This window comes from Platichthys flesus, chromosome 21, assembly GCF_949316205.1.
Source record: "Platichthys flesus chromosome 21, fPlaFle2.1, whole genome shotgun sequence".
NCBI classification, from domain to species: Eukaryota; Metazoa; Chordata; class Actinopteri; order Pleuronectiformes; family Pleuronectidae; genus Platichthys; species Platichthys flesus.
This window is the reverse complement of record NC_084965.1, coordinates 10,228,553-10,249,124: the sequence shown is the minus strand read 5'-3', so window position 1 is coordinate 10,249,124 and position 20,572 is coordinate 10,228,553. Positions and strand designations below refer to the sequence as shown.

Below are 20,572 nucleotides of genomic sequence, written 5' to 3'. Positions count from 1 at the left end.
TTGTGTATACATATATTGCACTGTATATTTGTAGATGTACAGTATGTTTGCATGTTTACGTCTCAGCGTGTGTTTGTGTGCATACCGTCCCCGCATGTTTACATATGTTTGAGTATGTACTTGTTGAAATGTGTGCATGCACTGTACTGCAAGTGTGTACCCACTCTGCCTGGCGGTATGAGTGTCTCCTCTTTAGCCTCTCTCCTCGCTTCACTTCTGCAGGCACAAGCAGCGCTACTGTTTTAATCCTCCTCTCTCTTTATCTGCTTCTCTGTTCATCGTGCCCAAAGAAACGTGTCGTGTTTTTGTGTTGATCTCCGAGTGAATGTTGCTCGCTCTGGTTCCCCCCCCCCACCACACCCAGTGCAGCCAATCAGGAGACAGGACACGTTAAATTCCCTCCATTCGGCCCCGACATTGTCCTTGCCATGCTTTTTTAAGTAAACAGACGTGAAAAAGGAACAAATAAAAGTTGAAGCAGTTATATAGACTTTGATATGCGTAGCAGACACAACAGAAGTTTTGATGGAGAGCGGAAGATTGATCGAGCGAGTGTGTCATCGGACGTCGATACATCCTGGTTGTCTGTAGTCATTGCTTCTTTTACTCTCTCAGCATTCTTTCCATTCTCAGAGCTTTTTCTGCCTGGTTTTGGTGACTTGCCGTGATTTGACCCCCCAACCCCCAATCCTTTATCTTTCCCCTCGTCTGTAAAAAAACTATTTTTTGGGGAAAGCGGGACAGATATCAGAGTTTAATTTGTAGGATTGTTTGATGGATGGACAAAGGAGCTATGTCTAGTGTAGATAAGAGCTAGAAATTAAAGGATAAAATAATCAATTGTTTCATGTTTGAAAAATAACATACCAAAAAGTATTTTCTTCTTTCTGTCATAGATCGATGCAACATAATAGACCCACGCTGATGGATTATTAAGGCTCTAAATGTATCTGTTCAAGGGAAGTTTTTTTAAGTAATTACAGAAGGTTTTTCCACCCATTTAAATGGACTTTAGGCAGAGTACAAAATACACACAGTATTAATGTGCTGAGAAAGAATGTCTTATTATTGGATTTTTGTGAATGCTAGAGGGGCTTTCTCACCCTGTTGGTTGGATTAGTGCAGTCCAAACCAACATAACAGGTATGAAGGATGCCTCGACCAAAAGAGGTGGTCTCGGTCACAGTGGAAATTCGAAAGTGGATAGTTAAGACTTATGAACCAATGGCAGGAAGTCGAGACAGCATTTAGCAATAGTAGAAAAAAAAGAAGCAGGAAGCAGCTTGTAAGATTCGATGTCATCTTTGCCTTCGATGATATAATGAATATATAACGATGAGGACGTTCAATAAGTGTATTCAACCTAGTGTGGAGAACTGAGACTGAAGATGGTGATGCTGGTAGTAAAACCATAACAATGTTACAGTGGCAAAGAAATCAACGAAATAAACAGGGTTATCCATTTTCTTCATTGAAACAGAAAAACTCTTTACCTGTTGACTTGACACGCAGACAGCAGAGAAGCGGCCATTTAGAAATTGTAACAATCAAGACAACAACAATGCAGCCCAAAGAAGCGATGATGAGAGGACGTACGCCTTAGAAACATTTAAAGTGCTTTCCTTAAATCACAATGTGAAACCAAATCGAAAAAGATCAAAAAGATGTAAACAATGTGACAAAGACACAAACCGTGGTCCAGACTTTCAGATGTGACAAACCCCCCAAAAGAATTACACCAACCTGCAAGACCTGGTTCAGATTGGAAATATTAATGTTTGTTTAAACCTGTTTTGAGCAACTTGTGCATGTAGATTATAAATCTATGAATATTATATGTCGTAAGCTCATGAATTTGTAGAAATGAGAAACTGTTTAAACCTGTTTTGAGCAACTTGTGCATGTAGATAAATGCGGTGAGTTTCACTTTTTTATCATTTTCTTTTTATTACAGTGTCTCTCTCTCTCTCTCTCTCTCTCTCTCTCTGTCTCTCTCTCTCTCTCTCTCTCACAGAGGGGAGTTTGTTTACTAATTTTGGCTGTTTACAGTGTCTGCGATGCCTCTGCAAATGGGGGTGTGAGCCAGATGTTGAAATAACCTCAAACCTCTTGGTTTTGCTTGAACTTTTTCTCCTGAGGCAGGATGCGAGTTACACCACAATCCAGTTTGGTCTGTTTTCTTGTCAGATGCTTTTAAAAGCGATGCGTTCTCGTGCTGTAGTTTAAAATGTGTGCATATCCCTTACAGTATATGCAAGAATAGAAAATTGTCACACATCTGTTATTGTAGCAAATTAATTTAGTCAGTATGATGGGACTGATCCGGAGCTATTGTGGAAAGAGTATAACGTTTTCATTTTTAATCAGAGCAGTAAAATACTCCTAATTGGCTGCTTTCCCCCCCGGTGTTATAAGCTGCGGCCCAGGCCATCGTAAACATCAGCAAACGCAATAGAAAATAATTTTACCTCCCACCTCCTGTTTATTTGTTTACAGTGAATGGATCAAGTGGAAACACCGAAGTGCAGCGAGTGTGACGGGGAGCATTTAGTTGATCTTCTGTGCCGCCGTGACTGTCGGCTGTCAGCCTGTGACAGCGCCTCTGCCCTTTAGACTCTGCTGGGTTTTTAAAGCTGTCAGCAGCGGTGCCTGACTGCTCGGGGACTTCGTAAAAGGATGTAACTGCTGAGAGCTGTAAATATTATACTTGGATAAACTGCTGGCTCGAAGTTTATGAAAAGAAACCTTTTTGGGCTCCTGAGGTTGCAGGGAATTCTATTAGTTCTTTAGCAAATCCACTTATTCGCTGTTAACACGTTCACCTCTTAATTTAAGATGCTGCTGTTAACCCTCAGTGTAGAGGCCTGAATTCACTGTTTGGTCACTAATTATGTATGCGCGTCCTTCCATTGTGTTTCGTTCTGTTAGCTCTATGTTCACAGCCCTAATGGCCCAAATGGGATTTGTTGTGCTGCTTGTTTGTTATTGTTTCCTCATAAACTGTTGGTGGTATTTTCGACAATAAGACCAAGGCTTTTAAAGCATTTTTCCATCTCTTGATAATTCCTTAGGGTGTTTGTGGCACTGAACTTTATTACTTCCAGTTGAAGATGGAAAGCCATGTTACCAATATCCATGTTTAACTCCAGCACTATGTACTATAAAACACTATAGATTTTCAGCTGCAGATTAGTTTCTTCTTGAGAATATCAAAGGGCACCAGTAGGGTTAACAGTATGTAGGATTGACTGATAATAAACAAAGATGCCTGTCTTCATGGTCCTGTAACAAAGGAAACAGCCATCCACTGAAATAGTGTGGCTTACTGGTGTGGTTTTAGTGGTTTATGGGCCACAGTGGACCTCGTAGCACAGAGCTTTTGGTCATTAACACAGATACTTGTTAAATGGATCATTCGTCATTGTTTTTTGTCTTAATAAAGAACATCCCCAATCTTAAGGCCTTCGTACACTAGATGATTCTTTCATCGAAATAATTCACAAGTGATTCAAATTTCTCGAAGATGTATTCAGTCAATGCTCTTCCATCAAGTCTTAGATTTATTGAATATATTGGTCTGTAGCCATTGCTCACAGTTTTTGTTTTGTCTTTAAAAGGACTGGATGTAGGCGACATGAAGCCATAGGACCCAGCCCCTGTTGAAGAAAATATGTGCCAAACTGTTGCTTTGTGCATGTTGACTGAGTAATACCGTAAAGATTTGTATTGTGATTCAAAACATTGTTAAATTCAGATTCACAGGTAGTCTGACTTTCTCCATGTTTTGCACTATCCATCTATTTATAAATCCGTAATATTTTCTGATACAGGAATGATGTTCCCCGAGATAATGGTTTCAATCATGCAATCAGTGAAATCGTGTCTCAAAATGTGTTGATTTGAGTGCAACTGCAGGAGAAAAAATGTCACTTTGTTTTTATTTATTTATCGCTCATTCCTCCTCCTCCTGCAGCCAGCTAAATCACTTTTTCCACGAGCTGAAAAAAGAAAGCGTCTTCCCCTGTCACCTCGGCAGAATGCTGCCAGAAAAACAAACCCACTACATCAAGCCATGACATTTCATTCTGTTACTTATTAAACTCTGCTTGTCTTTCCAGGTGGATGCTATAGTGACCCTGGGCGGTCTGGCGGGCAGGTTTGACCAGACCATGGCATCTGTCGAGACGCTCCACCACGCTCTGTCCATGACACAGCTGCCCGTGTTGATCATACAGGGGACGAGCCTCGCACATCTACTCCGACCTGTGAGTGTATCACAAACAAACAAGACTAGTGAGAGCACATAGCCTTCAAGTCGGAGTTGAATTCCCACTCTGCAATGTTTTTATTCTGTCTACTTTCACCTCCACCGAGTGCTTGTTTATTTGTCTGTCTGTCTGACTCTCTGTCTACTTGTTATTTACCTGGTGCAGAACCAAATAAATATCTGGACATTGGGTTAAAATGTGGTTTCACAAGGGGACTGGTGGGCCTCTAGTGAGTGCCCTTCTTGACTTCATTTGATTTACTCCCCTTTGAACGACAAAGCCAGGTAGCTATTTTTACAGGTATAGTGTAACACAACAAATAACTCAGACTCCTCACTCTGACTGGTTGTTGCTTCTCATTCCCAGTATTTCTCTTTGCCTGAATCCTAAAGTGGACATATGTCTGTGCAACGACTTGCATATGCAAAAAAACTACACACACAGACAGACACACGCTGATCTCCTGCTCCAACGTCTCCCACCACTTCTATCACTCCTCTCCCAGTGCTTCCCTTCACTTTCTGTTCTCTCTCAAAACTGTTCTTTTCCTTGTTCTGCTTCCACCTTGATTGAAGTATTGAACACTTTGTTTCTTTGTTAAGTAATCACTTCAAACACTCACACACACATATAGACACACACACACACACACACACACACTCACTCACTCACTCCTCTGCTCTTATGGTGCCCCAATTTGCTGTTTTGCATGAGAGAAAGAGAGAGAGAGAGAGAGAGTCTCTTTTGCTCCCAAATTGTTTTTCCTCGATGCCAGCCACTTTCTCATGCTCCTCAGTTGATTGAATTTACAAGTGGGCCGAGCAGCCTCCTTTTGGGAAATACACGGCTCTTGTTTTAACCTCCCCTTCTCTCTCCCCCGACCCCCCCCCCCCATCCCCCCCCCTCCATGTTGTTTATTTGTGAGATTGTGTCAGGGCGAGCAGCTAACTGTCTCACGTTCCGATGGCACCCTCGTAATGCATTTAAGTGAGCACGTGAACTTCTTCCCGCGTGCACTCCCTCCCCACGTCTTGTCATTATTCCGAAGGCGTGTTGTCATTTGCTGCTTCATACCTCGACACCTCCAATTAATCTTACTTCAGCGAGGGTAAATTAAGCTCGTTTGTCAACGCGGCTCCAATTCGCCAGCAACTGATGAACGCAGACGCCTGTACATGAAGGTGAAGGCAACCTTCGCGAGGCCCCGTTCGACTCGTTCAACTTAACATCTGTAACGGAGGTGTTTACAACTTTTGCCAAATATCCTCACCACCCACACTCCGTGCAATCAGGGCTTTGTTATGTGCTCAGCTTCGGGATTTGGTGAATCAATCAGTGCATGTATAGATTTTCATGTTCTATACAAACACTTACCTGCACAACGATCAAATTAAGACTAGATCTAAATCAGGTACATTTTGCAAATGAAGTCACCTGAAAAAATGTATGTAGTCTTAAAGGGTAGTGTTAGGCTTATTAATTCAATATGTCATTACATGACTTTATTTAAAAAAATAAGTCAGATCTACTTCTTTGTTCTTTAATTTATCAAAACTCGTCTGTGACTTTTATGTGATCTGAGTTATTTTTTCCATACAAAGCATCAGAGTGTTTTTGTACTATCTCCGGAACATATGTAGAAGGATTGTTTTTTCTATAGCTTGCTCAGGGCATTGTATAATTATCATGTCTTTTATTAAATCAGGGACACTGAAGAGGACTGCAGGCTTGTTTATTCAAAGTCCCTACATGTCTTAATCTGCCTCGGTCCCAAAGTGATGCTAAATTTACTCATTTCGGGTTTGATTTAAAAGAAAAAGACAAAACTTGCTCTGAATTTGTCTGCTTAGTTTGTCTTTCCCTTCCTGTCTGCTCCGTTGAGACCCGCTCGGAGGACCAAGCCGACCCGTCCCCGGAGGACACCTAAGAAAAGCTGTGGTGTGGGACAAACACCACACAGCGCTGTGTCAGCCCAATCCACGCCATAAAACAAACTATAAGCACAAACACACACTCCCGGTTCAATCTACAGGCTTGTTTACCTCATGCCCTTTTGAGCAGTGAAACGTAAGAGCTGATTTAAATGATAAAGTGTGATACCTGAGGTACGTCCCCTCAATCCAACTCCTGCTGCACTGGAGGTAGTTAGCAACATGGGGACATTCAAGTATTAAACTCTGGTCTGTACTGCAGTGAAAAATGTAAAATAACAGAAAAGAAAACAAATCTAACTCAAGTATTTACATGTTTTTTTGGAATTAATTTCTTCTGTTCTGCACATCAGAGAAAAATCATATATAATCTAGGGCTACGTTGTAGCACTGGCGGGCCCGAGCACCCGCACGTTGAAGCCTGTTGCGGTCAGTGGAGAGAGCGATCGATGACTTCCTGCGTCCGTTACACGACGTCGATCCTTGCCTGGTTATTGCTCATTACGGTCCATGCTATCAATTGTACATCATACTGTGAAAATGTTATGTAAATCAAATGATAGTTATAAAACAAAGCTTACTTCCTGTTGCCAGTAGGTGGCGCCATCACTATTATTATGACCGACATATAGATCCGTTCAAGTAGGCTCTCTGATGTAACGTGAGCAATTTTGTGTCAATTGGACAATGTACCCACAACTTAATTTTCACACTGATCAGTAGGGGACGCTATGACCCTGCACTAATATTAATACATGGAGCTGTTCAGATCAGGATTGTGATCATAGATCAGTAGTTTGGAGCCGGTTGGACAATGCAGAGTGGATTAACAAAGTACTTCCTGTTTCATGGCGAATCAGTAGGTGGCACTATGACATTGAGGAAATATTGACACATAGAGTTGTTCAGGCTTGGACTCTAATCAGGAGACAGAAGTTTGGTAGTGATAGGACAATGCAGAGTGGAGTTATGACAACATTGTGTCCTTTGGCGAAGGACTATCCTTCGCCGCATATCAATGTTTACACGGTTTGAGGAAATGTCACAATTCTGACCTTGATCCAATGACTTGACTGAGCTCTTTTGAGCTGCTTATTTGTCTCACCTCTATTTTGGCCTCACAAGGACTGAATGATTTTAGATGTAAGTGTAGTTTTATGTTTCTTATTCTCAATTCTCTATTACTACTATGCACAGAAGCACGTTACCCCATCATGGCATCTGCAAATCGATTCACCTTGTAACATCATCTTGTCTTTTTTACGCAGCTGTATAAAAAATAATTTCAATTGGCAAGTCTTCTTCGTCAATAGATAGTTGTAGTATTTGAATAAGTAATAAATACAGTAATAAATAGTAGAATTGTCACATCGAAATATCCTTCAGGTTAAAAACAGAATATTTTGAAAAATGTATATTGAAAATTATAAGCATGGCTTAATCCATAGTACCCTTTTTATTAAAATGTATATTATTTCTACACTGTATATATTTTTTTGCATTGCAAACATTATTTCTATGTTTTATATTTTCTTCTATGCATGTTTACATATTTATAATTTTTAAGTTTAAAATCTAAGTTTCTTAGTTTTACTATCCCCTTATCTCAGTAGCAGGGCAAATTCCCCCGTACCGGGACTAATAAAGTTTTATCTGATCTCAAGCCCTGCTTTAGACTTATATCATCACCGAGCACCTTTTAAACATTTAAACTTTTTCCCTCTGACCAGAACATAATTTGTTTGTTGTGTCATGTATTAAATATCCCATTAAACCTACAGTTTCTGTCTCACAGTATTTCAGTTAAAAGAGTAGCTCTTGCGTTTAACCTGCAAAACGTGTATTCACAAGTTTTCCAGCAGTGCCTCCTCCTGATCTGCAAAAAGTGTTTATACACTGCCTCACACAATTTCCCAAGAGGCTGTGTTTATATATAGAAGAAAAAACAACCTCTGGGATGTTTCCTGATTTCGGAAAGCTCCAAAGCATCGTATTACCCATCATTCCCCCCCCCCCTCTGGCCCTGCAGCTCCAGGAAGCCGAGTAAAGGCAGCTCTGCTTTAAACGTGTCGCCCCTTCAAGATACCAAACTCTTAATTGACGCCGCTGTCTGTGTTTGTCTTTATGATAGTGTGAGTCTCCTGTGATAAGTGCTAAAGCATAATTATCACAATTTAGGCGGTTCTGGCAACATTTTTCCTCTTATTGGAAAACGTGTGTATTTGCTCTGACAATATCAATTTGTTTCTTCTTCCCTTTGTTTGTGTTCAATGTGAATGAGAGAAACATCGTTTTGACCTTTTTTTGTTTTTTGTTTTGACCCAGCATCAGGTTTTATTATAAGCGGCGCATTCAGAGCCGTGTCATAATTCAGCCTCAAGAGTCTGACACCACCTCGTACCTAGTTATTCCAAGGGATACTGTGACATTTTTAAATTGTGTTCATGTTTATTTCCTGTGTACAGCACTTTATAAAAATACTTCACTTGTACTTCTATCCCCCAGACACCACTGAGCAACATTTGGAGCACTTGTCAACCTTCCTTCTCGTAACTATTAGATAATGTTTCTTTCTTAAAAAATAAAATGTGCTATTGTCGCATATCTCATTTATTTGAAGTGAGCTATTAACTTCACAACAGTGCAACCAGCTTTTCAGGTGAAAGGACTGCTTAGATGGTTTGGGGGTGTAACTACAAAAACATTTTGACTCCCTACAGACAGGGGGGAAAATAATATAATTCAAAATGGCAAGGTATCCTTCTTAAGTGCGGGTTGTAGGTGGAAGTCGGTTGCAACTTTGACAATCATTTATTTTAATGAGCTTTGTTCCCCGGGTGGAGGAGCTAAGTCTTGCTCCACATTTACTTTCTCTTTTAACTTGTTTCCCTCCTCATTGTTTATTCCTGTCATTGATTCTGTCATGCACAAGCATGCAGACAAATACTCATTATTTCCCATGCTTGTTGTGTCTACAGGGCAGCCACCGACTTGGAATGAACACAGGTCTGGAGGGGGACTGGTGCAGCCTCATCCCAGTGGGAGGGCCGTGCCAAACAATCACCACCGGGCTCAAATGGAACCTGAGTGAGTCCCTGTTTTTCAGCTCAAGCTGTTGAATGATGCCCCAGCCAATAATCTCCTGCTTTTTGTAGAATCAACAGAATCTATAGTCTTTCTTTTGTGTCGAAGTAACACATATAAATTTAGTATGAAGGTTCATCTTTGATCCTGGAAACGTTGTAAAGAACTTTTTGTTAAACTTTAAGAAGTAAAATAACATAGATGGACGACATGGCTGCTCCCTCAAAGTGAGGCTAAAGCATCTCATTCGCCGCTGCTGGCTGCTGTAAAGATCATAAGTCCCACCCCCTCCATGTTAGTGAATAGGACATGGACCAAACCAAAAAGTCAAAGTACTAAATTTTTGCATTTTGGGTAATTCTCAACATAATTTAAGTTTTCCGGGTAAGTTTAGTTTCACTTGTCGATACAAAAGTTGGGTAAAACAGTGTGGCTAGTGAGATGAAGTAGAGACCAGTCATCTTTATATACAATCCAAGAGATACATAACGAGAGCAGCAGTATGTTCTGTGATGTACAGTGAAGGAGAAGAGATTGTTGATGCTTCTGCTACACACTCACACACAAACACAAGCACACACACACACACGCACAACAGTTGGCTGCCAGTAATACAAACTTAAATTGCATCCACAGCGGATGCAAATATCCCCTAATTTTTAACACACATTACGAGGTACTGCAGTGACCACGTGCCCAATTTGCTTCACTCAAGTGACGCTGCATTTTTAACAAATTTCACATATTGAAGAAACATACATGCCACAATGAGCCTTGTATAATGTTGAACATTGAAAATCCTATCAGACACCCATCTGAGGACCCCTGTGGTCTCACCCCACTCCGCCTTGTGGCCAGCTGTGTTCTTAATGAGTTGGCACGGACCAAACTGCCGCAAGGACGAGGGGAGACTTGGCCCTTATGTCAGAGGGGTTAGATAATGTGTCGGCCTCTTGGTGGGTGTCCACATGTAGTGTCTGTAAGTGCGCGAGGAGTTTATACACTTGAGCGAGCACCCGCATGTGTCCGCGCCTGTTGGAACACCGTGAGTGCGTCTCAACTCTGGTTTACGAACTTGTTTTTTGTGTGTGTGGGTGTGTGTTCTTTTTCATCATCCTGCAGTGTGCGGTATATTTACTCAGCACACCTGTGAGATGGCCTTCTGCATGGTAATGAAAGGGACTTTATACATGAGAGTCCTATGCAGATTAGCTTATGATAACAAGATGCATAATTAATCACATGCATATTTAGAAGGCTGGAGGTAATGATTTCCCTCTGGGGTCGGGAGGACAGACCAGCATATGAAACAACATTTTTTTGAATATTAATCATTTTCGCTAACCTGTGATGGCTGCATGTATGGTTTGCTTGAGTGGCAGCAGTGCAACTTGTGATATAATGTACGTCTTACCCTACTGTTTAAATTCGTTCTCGTTCGGGGAAGCCAGAGTCAGCACTGTGCCATTCTCGAGTGACACTAAGACTCTTAAGAAGTCCAGTCAAATGATCCCCCCCCCCGCACTTTGGTTCAAAGCGTTTCTGTGATGAAAAATGTATGATCTTATAGAGAAAGAGTTTTGGGCTGTCAGCCATTACAGCCTTGCTGGCCCAGAGGAGGCTTCCTACTTGCATCCCGAGCTTGTTTAAACTCTTGCTTTAAAGAATAAAATTCTGCAACGATTCATGTTGTTTTGATCCCGAGCATAAATTTGCTATGAGTAGACAGTTATTGAGCTTCGTTTTTTCCTTTCGTTCTTTTCCTCCAGGGTAGTGTTTGGGATGAGATGAAACACCCTTGGCACAAGTTAATTATATCACGTGTTCTCTTTTTTTATGTTAGTATATCAAGTATTTTAACTGTTGTGAAGTTGGATCCGACTTTGTACACATGTATGTTGATACAGCTAAGCTTCGGCTTCTAGTGAGAGGGTGCCTTGTTGATTTTTGTTGCGTATATATTCAAATTTGCAAATGTTCCTTTTCATCGTGAAAACAGGGTTTCATATTTACAGTGCATACAGTGCACACTCTTAGGGTGTGGAGAATGAATACAACAAAAACATGTGGTGGTACTGGTTCTGTGTGTGGTATAATGTGATGTATACATATACTTATTCTCTTGTATTTGACATATTTAAATACTTTTTTTTATCGCCAAAATTGTAAATGACAATATTTCCTATACAAAGTATAGAAATGACGACACAGGCAAAATTCCATTCAACTTCCCTGAAGTAGTAGTAGGTGTGTAGTGGTGAATATCTACGTAACATACAAGCATATATACCAGAAAACATGCTGTGTTTCAGATATTCTGATTAGTAATAAAATATTACTTTTAGGGCAGTAATTATTTCTGAAGCCAATTTAATAGAAATGGAGTTAAAGGAGAATTATTGCAAAATTAGAATTAGATGAGAGTAATTGTTTGTGAAAGAAATTAAATGTAACATGTAAAATGCATGTATTTTTGGCCTTCTTTAAAGGACTATAAAGCCCTCAGGCTTCCCCACTTTAGCACAGTCGAATCCTGAAGGACACGGCAGAACATCAACTCAGAAACTTCTACAGGCAGTTTGTATATAGATCCTTCGAGGGACAAAAGCAGAGAACAAATTTTCCCCCATTTGCATGTCGTGTGTGTTTGCATGTGTGTGGGACCAATAAATGTATCCTAATCTTAGTCTTAATCTTCATTTCATATGCGCTTAAATCAGCAATCAGGGATGGGGACATGGGAACTGGGGAGAAAGACTCTCGACAGTTGAGTAGAAACCATAACACGAGGATAATCAACCAAATGTTTCATGTTCAAGTGTGGTTGAGCTTCTTGGCACTGACCGAGGCTGCAGGTACAAACTGCAACTTCCTGATCACTGCTTAGTTTCATTTTCTGCCTCCTTGGACATGGATGTGATCTGAAATCGGGCTGGTTTTCAGAGACACACAACTCTAATGAGGTTGACGGATCTCTTGGTCTATTACCTCTATAGAATAATGAAGTGACTGCAGTGTAGTAGAGGTAACAATACAGCAGGGGAGAATATGATGTCTTTGAAGCCCTGTGCTTTGGACAGTGTGTATATTACTGTTAGTGAAATGATTAGAGCATGAATCGTGGCATCTTCTGCTCTGCTCCCACTCAAATAGCTGCTTTGCTCTCTCTTTTCTTACTTTCATTCCCTTTGTCACTTTCTTCTGTACCATCTTATTTGCATTCACTCTCATCTTGTCTCCGTCCCCCTCACACTCCTGCTCTCTTCCCTCCCATAGCTGCTGGATGTTGTGGCAACTGTGGTACTGTACTTTGCACCCACTGAATGTTACTTTAATCATCAGACTGAAATGCCCCTGAGGAAACAGACCGTAAGTGGGTGTTCGTGTGTGTGCGTGTGCATTTGTGTGTGTGTGTGTGTGTGTGTGTGTGTGTGTGTGTGCGGGGGCGTGTGCGGGGGCGTGTGCGGGGGCGTGTGCGGGGGCGTGTGCGGGGGCGTGTGCGTGTGCGTGTGCGTGTGTGTGTGTGTGTGTGTGTGTGTGTGCGCCGCTATGGAGGCTCACATTAGTGGTTTGATAGTATACCTTCACAATAACAGAGATATACTTCAACGATTACTTCCGACTTTGCAAACAATGCACACTGCATTTTAAAACCAACATGTCTCTGATGCGCTCAGATGGGTGCATGTGCATTTTTTATGAAACCAGCGTGATCACTGATGGGGGAAATGACAAATGCGTGAGTGTGAAAGTAGCAAAAACACTTTGGTCATGCTTTGCGCTGCTTTGCACTGGGTGTAAGATACAGGGTCCACAGTTTTACTGCGAGTCCTCCACTCAAGTACTGAATCCATTTCTTTGTAAATGAGCAGGAAGGAGATGTTACTGGAGACTTCTGAACTCATTGTGATGCTGCCATCATTAGTTGCATCATCCATAAATAATGGATGATAATCTGTTCCAGAAGCAGGCCTGCACGTCCAGGACATGACCCCACCGCCACGGTTCACGAATGAGCTTGTATGCTTTGGATCATGAGCACATCCTGTCTTTCTCCAGACTTTTGAATTTCGATCACTTTGCCAGAGGTCCATCGTAGTTCATCTCTTGTACTTTTCAAAATCCAATTTGGCTTTTTACGATTCTTGTAATATGAGAAATAGTTTGCATCTTGTGGTCATCTCACAGTGGGTTGTGGTTTTTGTTGTTATTACCTGTTCTCTTTAGCCGATGTCTTGTCTTCTTTTCTACCTGAAAGAGCTCTCTGGTCGTCATATTCGTTCATCGTTTTTTATCAACAAATGCAGTCTTCACCGTGGAGACCCACCAAAAACAAAGAGTAGACATTCAGAGGTATTTAATGTGTCCAAAATCTAAATCTAAAGAGCAACAGCATGGGCAACAAGAAACATCTGTCCGTCACATATCAGTCAGCAACCCTCAAAAGGATAAAAGTAAAGATAATGGATGGATGAATGAAAAATATGAGTAAAATAGAATAAAGTCAATAGAAGATAAAACTCTTGTCTTGTATCCATTGAATATGGTACAGCAGAATGTCCGGTGAGATGAAATGAAGGAAGGGTGCCGTAGAAATGGAAACAAACGGAGAGTTGGCGGCGGAAGGAGCGGCTGAAAAATAAATTTGAGAGAAAAAATGATTTGGGGTAGAGAAATGAGAGCAGGGTTGAAAAGTGGTTGCCACGTGATGACTTATCGGAGGTGGAGAGACTCGGAGGCAGGTATGCCGTTGATTTGATGTTGGAAGCTGCTGACACACAGCAGGGAAAGGAGGATTACGGAGGCTGACGGAAAGTGTTCCGGAGCTTTTAAGTGGGAGCTTGTACTCACACACACGCACGCAATCTCAAATGTAATGTAGTCAATTTGCAGTAAAACGTTTTTTTTTTGTCATTCCAGTTTGCTTAGAAATCCTTCTTTTCCCTGACTCCCTCATTTATTCCTCCTCTTCTGAGCTCATTAGTTTTATCGTTTTGATTAATTGATGCCAGACTACAGAGGATATCCCAGGTAAGATGTTTGCAGGAGAGCGAGTTACAGTGAGGTCCCTTTATTCCAACTTACTGTTATTGTCAAGTCTCTGCTGAGAAGTAAAAGTCTTGCATTCAACTAGAAATGCACGATTAATCTCATAAAAAGAAAGATCTTGACCAAAAAAAATTACGATTACATTTCCAACAGAATGTATTTTGAAAGGGGAATGAGCTGCATCGCAAAGATTCAAAAGCATCCCATAATGTAACATTATCTTTGCTTTCTCCCTCAACCAACGATAACCTCGGCATTACCCGGCATTATGCAGAGTAATAGAAAACCAGCCCTGAATTAGAGCCAATGAGAGACAGATAAAAAGAAAAATGACATGGATCTAAAGGGAAACTCCTGCTGATCAGTTGTAGATCTAGGATTTCTCTAAATCTGGGGCCATAAAGGGGCCACAACTTAAAAAGAGCATGTGTCCAACACACATGCACAGTTCCTGATTCAGAAATGTGCACATTTGAGTCATTGCTTGTTTACTGTTGGCTCCATAGCTTTGAACGAAGCCACACATCCTTTAATGTGTTTTGGAAAATTTTCCTTCAAGCAGATTTTAAACTCCAAAAAAGATTAGAAAATAAAACTTCTGGACAAATTGGCCTATTTATTGTTCGTATTGTTGTTGGGTGAGTATTGGTTTTTAAAGACTGCTGACAGGACAGGGCCACTTCAGGGGCCAATCAGATTTCAGCCGGGGCGAGTGCCCCTTTGGCATTTGGTTCAACTTAAATCTGCAGCCATTCTTGGCCTGGATTTATTGTAGAGAGAAACATTAGGTTGTGGTTTTTATAGAAGTGTTACTGCAATGCTGTGACCCTTGGCTGGACGTTTGTGCAGACCTCTGGCTCTCTCATCCGTGACATTTGCTATTTCGAAAACAGCGATACTCGAAAAAGTTTGTTTTTCATCGGGTGACCGAAACAACAAAAAGAAGATTCTATAAAGATGCTCCACCTTTTCCCTGCCTCCGTCATGTTTTGACAGTTTGCTGCACACGCGGCCATCTTGCCCCTGACCAGGCGTCCACCTTCTTTCTCGAATGAGATGATTGAGACAAATGAGACGATTACTCGTGGTCAAGGATGGTTTGTCTTTGATGCTACTCCTCCTGCCCGGGTCTCACTGCAGCAGCAGTTTTCTTGTGGCCCCTGACATCTGCCTGGACATGCTTCAGAGCGTCCGCTTCTGGCTCCGATGAGTCTTCTGTTGTTAGGAGCTCTCTCCGCCCCCATAATGTCAACCAGGAGGTGGGAAGTAAAGCTGTGTATTCTCGTCTGACCCTCTGCAGGAGAAGCGGTTGCTCTTTTCTGATTCTTTTCAAATATATATATAGTTCAGAGTGGACAGTTTGAATTAGCTCTGTTGACTCAATGGTAAATGGTCAATGTTTTTTTATTTATATAGCGCTTTTCTAGTCTTGATGACCACTCAAAGCGAATTACAGTACAGTTTTACATTCACCCATTCACACACACATTCATACAGTGCATCTATTTGCAGCACTTTGTTATTCTATGGGGGGCCATTCGGGGTTCAGCTTCTTTCCCAAGGACACTTCGGCATGCAGATGGGTCAGACTGGGGATCGAACTGCCGAGCTTCAGGTTGGAGGACGACCACTCTACCCCTCAGCCACAGCCGCACTCAACATCTGATGGCCCTGGGAAACACGTCTTACTTTTGTCCTCGTGTTTTCATCAAACGTATTCTTGTGTTTTTGTTCAATTTGAGCTCTCCTGCCTGATCCACTGCTGTGCTGCCGTCTCGTACCCTGTTGTCACAAGTCTCTGCTTTGGTTTGTTTAAATTGTCCTTGTTCTAAATGTCAAGCATCCGTTTCTTATAAGACAGTGGCCATCTGTGGGGGATCTAGTCCTGTGTTTGTTTTCAGCGTCACATGCTTATTCCACCTGCGTCTTAATTCAACCAGTAATACAAGACATGTAATTCACGTTACACTTTTCAGTTGGACATGTGTAAAATTGTTTAAAACTTCACGAGGGGTTGAAACAAACATACTGTGAAAATCCCCAAAGGAGTATTTTTTTTTTTTTATGTCTTTTCTTCTCACCCTGGGCTTTAATCAGAGGCTGTGTTTTTATGTTTTCAGTTGTTTACGCTAGAGTGAAAGTGCAGTTAACACAATAGTCACCTTAATAATTTGTCTTGCTCCATTCCAATAGGACTGGGTGATAAAACAATAATTATCATAATATTATGTTCATCAATAGCAATACAACACAAGTTCAATATTTATTGACTACAGATAAACAGTGAGGTGTTGAGAACCTCACCCAGGAGCAAAAATGAGTCTTTAAACTTGAAAGAACTGACAATGTGTGATGATTATCAATATCGGTTGACAAGAACATTTTGAACTTGATTATTGGCCTCATCGCCCAGCCCCACCTTCCAGAACACATTGCAAAGTTTCGCATGAGTTTGCACTTTGAATATCTGTCGCGTAAGCAATGATGTTACCACACTAAAAACATTTTTTCTCATATCATTTACTGTCTGGGACGGGCACTGAAACCTGGTATTAAACCAGTCCCAGTGCTAAATTATTAAAGACTTTACTCATAAAATAGCTGCAGCGTTGTCATTTCTGCTCGTGGCACTGGGAAATTTAAGAAAACAGATAGATCCTCTTTATTATTGCTACATAAAGTTTTATCCTGCATATTTGAACTCGCCAACTCCGTTTCCGATTAAGGGATTCATCTGTGACTCTGCTCAATCCAAAACTCAGACTTTCTTTCTCCGTCTGTCTCCCTCACACACGCTGCAGCGCCCGGAACGCGCTCACCTTCCTGCTCCCAGTCGCAATGACAGAGAGAACTAAATATTCAAATGTTCAGTTACACTTCACTGGAATCGAAGCTGACGAAGCTTGTTGCCACGAGTGCAGCAAAGTGTTGTAAGCACCGAAGACACGAGCAATCTGCCGAAGCATCCGGTGGCAGTCCATCTCCCAGTTGGAGAAATGCACCGCGAGCCATTTTCCCTCACCTGGCTCAGAGTTCATCTGTCATCCAAGCAGGAATGTTAATGCCTGATAGCAGCCTGCTGATTGTTGATGAATTAAGTGTGAAAGAGAGCGTCTCTCAGAGTCAGGGCATCATCTGAGCTGTCATTCAGAAATTCACAGTTTCAGTGTCAGATCAATCAGAGACAGCATCTGCTTTTTGGGAGCTGCAGGCAAAATACCAAAGTAAAATATTGTCAAAGAAAAAGTCTCAAATTATTTTTTCGTTTGCTTAAACGTACATTTGGTAGACACTTAAATAACAAAAACAAACGATAAAGGGAAGTATCTTGGACTGTATATAAAGATTGATTCCAAAAGTGAAGCCAAAATTTATTGATCGCCCCCTAGTGGATGGCTGTAGTATAGATCATACACTCAGCCTCTTCCAAGTACACACCAAAGACCGTTTTTCTCATTTTATGTCGCTCTTACCACACTGATGTATTTTCATATCTCCAGTAAGTTTGGTTTGATTATTCATTCGTTGGCCGTCTTTATATCCAGCCTGTGTAGTATCGTTAAGAATAGGAGTATCGGATCAGTCTGGGTAGCAGATACCAGCTATTATGCAAAGTGAGGGTAAGTTATTTGCTCTCTTGATCGGTCCTGCCGGGGCACATAAGCCCAGATCAAGCACTTTATAGGCCGAGCTCCGATCTTTCACTACTTCTTCCTGCAGTAAAACTTTAAGACCCTGACCAATTTATTTGCATTTAACACCTCTAATCTCTGCTCATGATTCGATGCTGCTGTGCATTCCTTTGCCCTTGCTGTACCCTGCAGGAAATAAGTGGCACTGTACCGCCCACAGCAAATAACCACTGTTATATTAATCTAACATAAAGGGATGTCATTGAGTCACCACAGCCTTGAAGGCAGGAGAGGATTCACCCACTGGAAGCCACTGACATGTGCAGCTCGAGTACAGTAACCTTCGCATCACACTGTGCTTATGTGAGTGCTTTTCATGTATGAATTTTCATTTGAAGGTTTGTAGTGTCATAAAATGAATGTAGGGCTCTAGGTGACTTGATACACCATCCTGCAAAAAAAACATGTTAATTGAGTCAATGTATGTTTCTATGGTGAGCCGTGCCTTTGTTCTATATTTATGTACTTTCTCAGCTCACAGAGTGAAATGATCCTGATTGTTGTGCTTGTAAACTGTGACTGAGTAGGTACGGTGAAGGTGATAGGTCTCGCACTGAGTGATGATACTGATAACCTGTGCTGAGTTTGGCATTTGCATTGTGATCAATTATTTACCGCGAATTGTTCCAAACATTTTCTGTCGTCCCTGGGACAAAGTTTTGAGTCCTGTGTTTACATTGATTCTACTATCTAGCAGGATTTGGCATTAAAGGTTGCATAGCTACACATATATTCAGCTTTTCAAACCTCACACTCATGGTATACAGAACTGTCTGTTAATGGCCAGTATTATTTTCTGCTTTTTCATCCTTGTGTACCATGACAAGCAAACCATGAAGGTCATTGTTTCCCTTAACACACCTACATGTTGGGTTTTTGGTTCTTGAGCCTTTGCATCAGAAGGACCAGTATAACACAAGGGGATTAAGCTGCAGCAATGATTATCTATTACCATCTGCAAACAATGAACAAAACCTTCTTGTGACAAATACACACATATTATTACACCATTAAACATAAAGTGTATTGACAAACTCGTTCAAGTCAGGATTAACCAACCAACTGTTACTCCAACGTTTTAACAACACACCAACCACCAAATATGTCTGTGTTAGAACTTGTCATTGTAAATTTGTGATATGGCCCCATGAAATGTAAAAGGTGTGGCTGCATTATGAAGAGGTAGAGGTCTATTATAGGTTCTTTAGGCCTTGATACAATGCTGTAGTTCACAACTATTACCTCCTATTTAGCCTGAACCAGACTGAATTCAATAACTTTTCAGTAAGTTGGACTTTAAAACTCTCTAATAATCTCAAAAGCCAGACCCTGTTGAAAGGCTCGATTGTTGCTTAATGTTTTGTTTTCTCACTTTTCTCCAACTTTAATGGGTATTGCTTTTCTAGAGTTGGTCAGTGCATTTACATTAGTGACATGGAGGCTACTTTTGGGAACTTTAAAAAGATTACTTAAGAAAGCCGTTCCTTCATTTCAATAGAACTGGGGGCTTATCGGACAAGTGAACGAGAGTTGGGGAAAAAGAAGATGAGTGAATATTTTGACGAGCACATTGAGCTTAGTTTAAACGGCCGGTGCATTAAAGCTGTAGCCTCTAGCTTTTTGTGGCCTGTGTATTCTTCAAGTCAAGAGTATTATGATCTTTGTCAACCCCAACCACTTTGACACCCTAAAACCAGAGAACGAGGTTATTTTGTGAAGTGACGTTTGGATTATATCGCCAAATAATGTTTTATTTGTTCTTCTAGAAGATGAAGCAACATACTTTCTAAATCAGCCTGTGTTTTCTTAGCTTTAATGCTCTTTTGTAGCATTAGCATAGGTGCAATTTCTTAGATTTCAGCAAAGACTGAATAAAGATGTATAACGTGAGCCTGACTCACAATTGGTTGAATATAAGTACTGGTGGGACCTTGCTTCCACAGCACTATCATTACTTCACAGTGTTTTTCTCCAAATGAATTCAACAGCACCACATGGGGGCATCCGTATCCAAGATATTTTGGCTTTATTTTTGTACAATAAGAGGAAGTGGAGACGCACTGTCCATCTTTATATACAATCCAATGTCTGGTGACCTGCAGTTGTATCTCAGCCTCCACACGACAATTTTTGAGAATTTAAAATAGGAAGTCTGAACTCTGGCACACACTAACATGTCTTCAGTGGTTTTGAAGTACATTGTTGAGCTCACTCAAAACCGTGGCACCCACAGTTTAAAGGATCATGAAATGCCTCTGGCTTTATGCTTTGTCTTTAAACATCTGTTTCTCATTTTACCTTTCGGCAGCCATCTATTATGTTTTTTAAGAAGTCAATTGGGGTCAGGAGCTGTTTAGCCTGCAGGTGAAATGCATCCAAGTTTGCATTTTGGGGACATTTAAATAACCCCAAAACATTATTCCTACAAGTAAGTGGAAAAGCTGTTGGCAATGATAATGGGGATGAAGGTCAGTTTGAGCATAGGTCTCAATCTGTGTGTGTATTGGGGGAAAACCTTAGTCACTCCTTTGTGACTCAGCCTGCTCTC

General features: G+C 41.1%; 1 protein-coding gene across 2 annotated transcripts in view; it reads left to right on the top strand.

The window, feature by feature from the left end:
- tpk1 (thiamin pyrophosphokinase 1) overlaps positions 1-20,572 on the top strand; it is a 68,356-nt gene that overhangs the window by 36,374 nt on the left and 11,410 nt on the right. For both annotated transcript variants that reach the window (XM_062379520.1, XM_062379521.1), the window contains exons 7-8: positions 4,119-4,265; positions 9,178-9,286. In XM_062379520.1, coding sequence (XP_062235504.1) covers positions 4,119-4,265; positions 9,178-9,286 — 256 coding nt within the window. The remainder of the gene's footprint in view (positions 1-4,118; positions 4,266-9,177; positions 9,287-20,572) is intronic.